The 6,055-nt window shown below is 46.5% G+C and overlaps 1 protein-coding gene across 1 annotated transcript; it reads left to right on the top strand.

The window, feature by feature from the left end:
• Positions 1-2,541: 2,541 nt before the first annotated feature.
• LOC149435409 (histone H4-like) lies at positions 2,542-3,137 on the top strand. Its single transcript, XM_089662698.1, has one exon. It carries the CDS (start codon positions 2,670-2,672, stop codon positions 3,135-3,137), a length of 468 nt encoding a protein of 155 aa, XP_089518824.1. The 5' UTR covers positions 2,542-2,669.
• Positions 3,138-6,055: the final 2,918 nt, after the last annotated feature.

The following is a 6,055-nucleotide window of genomic DNA, read 5'->3' as shown; positions in this document are numbered from 1 at the left end:
AATAGTGTCCCATCATTGGTATCAGTGGAGGAATAGTGCCCCATCATTGGTACCAGTGGGAGGAATAGTGTCCCATCATTGGTGTCAGTGGGAGGAATAGTTCCCCATCATTGGTGTCAGTGGGAGGAATAGTGCCCCATCATTGGTATCAGTTGGAGGAATAGTGCCCCATCATTGGTATCAGTTGGAGGAATAGTGCCCCATCATTGGTGTCAGTGGGAGGAATAGTGCCCTATCATTTGTATCAGTGGGAGGAATAGTGTCCCATCATTGGTGTCAGTGGGAGGAATAGTGCCCCGTCATTGGTGTCAGTGGGAGGAATAGTGTCCCATCATTGGTAGTAATAGGATGAATAGCGCCCAATCATTGGTGTCAACGGGAGGAATAGTGCCCCGTCATTGGTGTCAGCTGGACCCACTGGAGAATTAATTCCCTGTCTCTGGTGTCAGTGGGAGGAATAGTATCCCATTGTTGGTGTCAGTGTGAGGAATAGTACCTCATCATTGGTGTCAGCAGGAGAATTAATTCCCTCCCTCTGGTGTCAGTGGGAGAAATGGTAAACCATTGTTAGTGTCAGTGGGAGGAATAGTACACCATTGGCAGTGTTAATGGGAGGAATCGTGCCCCAATGGAGAATTAATTCCCTCCCTCTGGTGTCAGTGGGAGAAATGGTAAACCATTGTTAGTGTCAGTGGGAGGAATAGTACACCATTGGCAGTGTTAATGGGAGGAATCGTGCCCCAATGGAGAATTAATTCCCTCCCTCTGGTGTCAGTGGGAGAAATGGTAAAACATTGTTAGTGTCAGTGGGAGGAATAGTTGCCCATCATTGATGTCAGTCGGATAATTAATTCCCTGCCTCTGGTGTCAGTGGGAGGCATAGTACCCCATTGTTGGTGTCAGTGGTAGAATTAATTCCCTGCCTCTGGTGTCAGTGGGAGGAATAGTGCCCCACCATTGGTGTCAGCCGGAGAATTAATTCCCTGTCTCTGATGTCAGTTGGGATGAATAGTACCCCAAGGGCCAGATAAAGGCAAGCTAAGGGCCACATCCGGCCCTCGGGCCGCAGTTTGAAGGCCCCTGCTCTAAAAGAATGGAAAAGCTGTGCTTTAGGCCATATCATTACCAAACCTCCAGCTGTCCTATTAAGACATCAATGTGGTAATTGTATGAAATGTGAAGGGAAATGCGCTCTGCTGCATACTAGAGAGCCAAATGTGAGTATATGTAATGCTGGCTGGGGGTGGGGGGGGGGGGGGGTCCTCTTGAATCAAGGGCATGGGGGCTGTTCTCTTCTACGTCACATGTACATGACTTACTGTGGCAATTCAGGATCAGTAACGTTCAATTGATCTTTCATCAACGTGCCCTTTACATTGTATGTGTGGGCGAGGTATTCCGTACATCTCCAATACAGAAATCCCCGATGTGCAGAGATTCCAGTGAGCTCCCGACTTCCTGCCATGAACACACATGGATGACCTGTGATATTCATCTTTCTGAATTTGGCCACATTTGTGGAATTGGGTTATCAATGTCCTTCTTTGATCAGACCTTTTCTTACAGATGTCAGAATTGGGATCAGCCTGCTTGCCGGCTGTACCACCAGAGCCACGGACGTTGCAGTTGCTGAAGTCACGGATGTGGTCAAAGCGACATTCCAGGCTCCGGCCAACATTTCCAACACACCAGGGAACAATGGATGCCTACAAGACCATCACCAAGGAAGAAGGAATGCGTAGCCTCTGGAAGGGTTTGTCAAGCTCCTGTCCCATCACTGGATGGGCATGGGGTGTATTTTGTCTTTAGGGGGGGCTTATGTATCTACATGATCTAGAGGCCAATATCAAGGGATGCCAAGGTGGCTGTTCTCTCCACAGGACAGATGGGACTGAAGAGCTGACCCCCATCACCTCCATATAGAAGAGGTTTATGGCACAAATAGTCTACCCTATGAAGCCGAAGATGAAAATCTTCAGACTCACCATTTCACCTAAGACTGAAGTTAACCACTTGCCCTCCGCCCTATAGATGAAGTACTGCTACAGGGCAGCATGGCTGTGCAAAATCACACATGAAGGAAATGCGTATTTGCTCCCCGGCTGATGCTGAATGTTCGCCCCTCACACAGAAATGATCGGTCTAACAATGGAATGTTCGGTGTAACACTGAGAGACAGAATACAACAAATTCAGCAGAAATGTGTCTAACAAATGATGACGGATCTGCATGTTCATGAGGGAAAGAAGGATTTGATCCCCTATCATTCAGCAGGATTTCTGGCTCCCAGGTGTCTTTCATACAGGTAACAAGCTGAGATTAGAAGCAGTCTCTTAAAGGGAGTGCTGCTAATCTCATTTTGTGACTTGTATAAAAGACACCTGTCCACAGGAGCAATCAAACCATCAGATTCCAAACTCTCCACCATGGCAAAGACCAAAGAGCTGTCCAAGGATGTCAGGGACAAGATTGTAGACCTACACAAGGCTGGACTGGGCTACCAAACTATCGCCAAGCAGCTTGGTGAGAAGGTGACAACAGTCGGTGCAATCATTCACAAATGGAAGAAACACAAAACAAGTGTCAGTCTCCCTCGGTCTGGTGCACCATGCAAGGAAGGCGGGCCCAGCCCAGAGCTCAGTCGGTGTTTGCAGCAGAGAAGACTCGTCATGTCTGGTCGCGGTAAAGGAGGGAAGGGTCTGGGGAAAGGCGGCGCCAAGCGCCACAGGAAGGTGCTCCGGAACAACATCCAGGGCATCACCAAACCCACCATCCGACGTTTGGCCCGCAGAGGGCGAGTCAAGCGCATCTCCGGCCTCATCTATGAGGAGACCCGCGGAGTGCTGAAAGTCTTCCTGGAGAATGTCATCCGCGATGCCGTCACCTACACCGAGCACGCCAAGAGGAAGACCGTCACCGCCATGGATGTCGTCTATGCTCTCAAACGACAGGGCCGCACTCTACGGATTCAGAGGATAAATCCTCATAACCCCCCCGGCTTCATCTCATACGAAGGGCTGTCTGTAGGAATATCTGTTTCTTCTGTAGTTAGACCAATTTCTAGCTTTTTCGGTAAAATCTGTGGGAAAGTTCTTAGCTGGATACTTCCTGTACAATCCGATTGTAGAGTTCTTTAGAGGTAAGAAGACGATTTATTACCACAGATGTCCACTATTTATATATTCAGGCTTCTAGCGTACAATATCTGTATCTTATTTTTCGGGAGGTTGTTGAGTCACAGAAAAACCATTTATTTGTCCTATAAAAATCGATGAGACCGATCGCATTGTTGTGGGTCTCTCATCATTCCTCGGACAATTCTGGGGACCTCCAGGGACCCCCCCAAGTGACGGAGGGCTGCTTTGTAATTACAAACCTCCGTCCCGATCGATCTCTAATGTTTCCTGGCCTGCGATTTTCTAATACATAGTCTTCTGTCTCAGGGGGGTCATTTTCCTGGTTCATTTCTTTTGTGGTTTATATTTTTTGCTTCCTGGTGATTTACTGAAAGGCGATATTATACCTGTATTTGTCCACAAGATGGCGCCAGACATAGGATTGAATAATGGGCGATGCCAAACCTAACCACAGGATGGAGACAGAGTGAAATCCTTCTCCTCTGTCGCCATCCAGTGGACAGATGCAGGTATAACACCGTCCTTTAGGAAATCATTCTGCTCTCTGTCTCCATCCTGTGGTTAGGTTTGGCTATCACATATCATTGTTCAATCCTATATCTGGCGCCATCTTGTGGACAAATACAGGTACAACATCGCCTATTAAGTAATTATGCTCTCTGGCTCCATCCATTTACTCTTGCAGTGCAGGGAGGCATTATTGTATTCTAATTCCTGGGGGTGGGCTTTAAAGATACAATTCAGTTTTTTATTGTTTAATGTTAGAGAAAGTTAGATAAAATCTTTCTTTTACAAATAGAAAAAAAACAAACAAAAAAAACCTATTTAATATATGACATTGCACACAACAAAGGACAACTCACATGACAAATATACACCCTGTCACCACATTGCCCTCAAGATATATACAGTCAGGTCCATAAATATTGGGACCTGGACACAATTCTAACATTTTTGGCTCTATACACCACCACAATGGATTTGAAATGAAACAAACAAGATGTGCTTTAACTGCAGACTGGCAGCTTTAATTTGAGGGTATTTACATCCAAATTAGGTGAACGGTGTAGGAATTACAACAGTTTGCATATGTGCCTCCCACTTGTTAAGGGACCAAAAGTAATGGGACAGAATAATAATCACAAATCAAACTTTCACTTTTTAATACTTGGTTGCAAATCCTTTGCAGTCAATTACAGCCTGAAGTGTGGAACGCATAGACATCACCAGACACTGGGTTTCATCCCTGGTGATGCTCTGCCAGGCCTCTACTGCAACTGTCTTCAGTTCCTGCTTGTTCTTGGGGCATTTTCCCTTCAGTTTTGTCTTCAGCAAGTGAAATGCTCAATCGGATTTAGGTCAGGTGATTGACTTGGCCATTGCATAACATTCCACTTCTTTCCCTTAAAAAACTCTTTGGTTGCTTTTGCAGTCTGCTTTGGGTCATTGTCCATCTGCACTGTGAAGCGTCCAATGAGTTCTGGAGCATTTGGCTGAATATGAGCAGATAATATTCCCGAAACACTTCACAATTCATCCGGCTGCTTTTGTCAGCAGTCACATCATCAATAAATACAAGAGAAGCAGTTCCATTGGCAGCCATACATGCCCACGCCATGACACTACCACCACCATGCTTCACTGATGAGGTGGTATGCTTAGGATCATGAGCAGTTCCTTTCCTTCTCCATACTCTTCTCTTCCCATCACTCTGGTACAAGTTGATCTCGGTCTCATCTGTCCATAGGATGTTGTTCCAGAACTGTGAAGGCTTTTTTAGATGTCGTTTGGCAAACTCTAATCTGGCCTTCCTGTTTTTGAGTCTCGCCAATGGTTTCCATCTTGTGGTGAACCCTCTGTATTCACTCTGGTGAAGTCTTCTCTTGATTGGTGACTTTGACACACATACACCTACCTCCTGGAGAGTGTTCTTGATCTGGCCAACTGTTGTGAAGGGTGTTTTCTTCACCAGGGAAAGAATTCTTCGGTCATCCACCACAGTTGTTTTCTGTGGTCTTCCGGGTCTTTTGGTGTTGCTGAGCTCACCGGTGCGTTCCTTCTTTTTAAGAATGTTCCAAACAGTTGTTTTGGCCACGCCCAATGTTTTTGCTATCTCTCTGATGGGTTTGTTTTGTTTTTACAGCCTAATGATGGCTTGTGTCAGGACTGGACTGGCCAGCAATAGTGGGACTCAGCTGCCTTATGAGCTGCAGTACCAGGGCTGGCCAGCGGGTGCTCCCAGCAATCAGAGACTCAACCTTGCAGCCAGTCAAACACCTGGAACTAATTATACTGGTGTATTTAAGGGACATTCAGACCTGCAGACTCTGCCTTGGTGTTGTGTTTCTCTTGGGCCCTGTATCCTGTTCTCTGTTCCTGTCTGATTCTCTGCTGACCCTGCTCTGATCCCTGGCTTGTCTGACCATTCTCCTCTGCCTGACCCTCTGTACCACGCTGCCCGCTACCTGCTGAACCTGGCCTGTGACCCCGACCATTCTCCGCTTGCTCCCCCTGTACCTACCTGCCCAACTGATATTGACCCGGCCTGCCTGACGACGCTTGCATTGTATGTACTGTTATCTGTGGGTGGTTGGTTGGTTTGTTTGCACTGTGTTATGTTTTAGTATTGCACTGCGTTTATGTTTGTATTGTTAGTGTTAATAAATTACATTGTTTATAACATATCTGAAGTCTGCGTTTCCCTGCGTCAGTCACACACCTCTGGTCATACCCGGGAGCCCTGACAGCTTGCTTCACTGATAGTGACAGCTCTTTGGATCTCATCTTGAGAGTTGACAGCAACAGATTCCAAATGCAAATACCACACTTGAAATGAACTCTGGACCTTTTATCTGCTCATTGTAATTGGGATAATGAGGGAATAACACACACCTGGCCATGGAACAGCTGAGAAGCCA

This window comes from Staurois parvus, unplaced genomic scaffold, assembly GCF_062004578.1.
Source record: "Staurois parvus isolate SC_StPar_1 unplaced genomic scaffold, SC_StPar_1.0 ptg001521l, whole genome shotgun sequence".
NCBI lineage: Eukaryota > Metazoa > Chordata > Amphibia > Anura > Ranidae > Staurois > Staurois parvus.
This window is presented reverse-complemented; position numbering and strand designations above follow the sequence as displayed.

Coding starts and splice junctions, on each gene's coding strand:
- LOC149435409 (XM_089662698.1), top strand. CDS start 2,670: ATGTCTGGTCGCGGTAAAGGAGGGAAGGGTCTGGGGAAAGGCGGCGCC.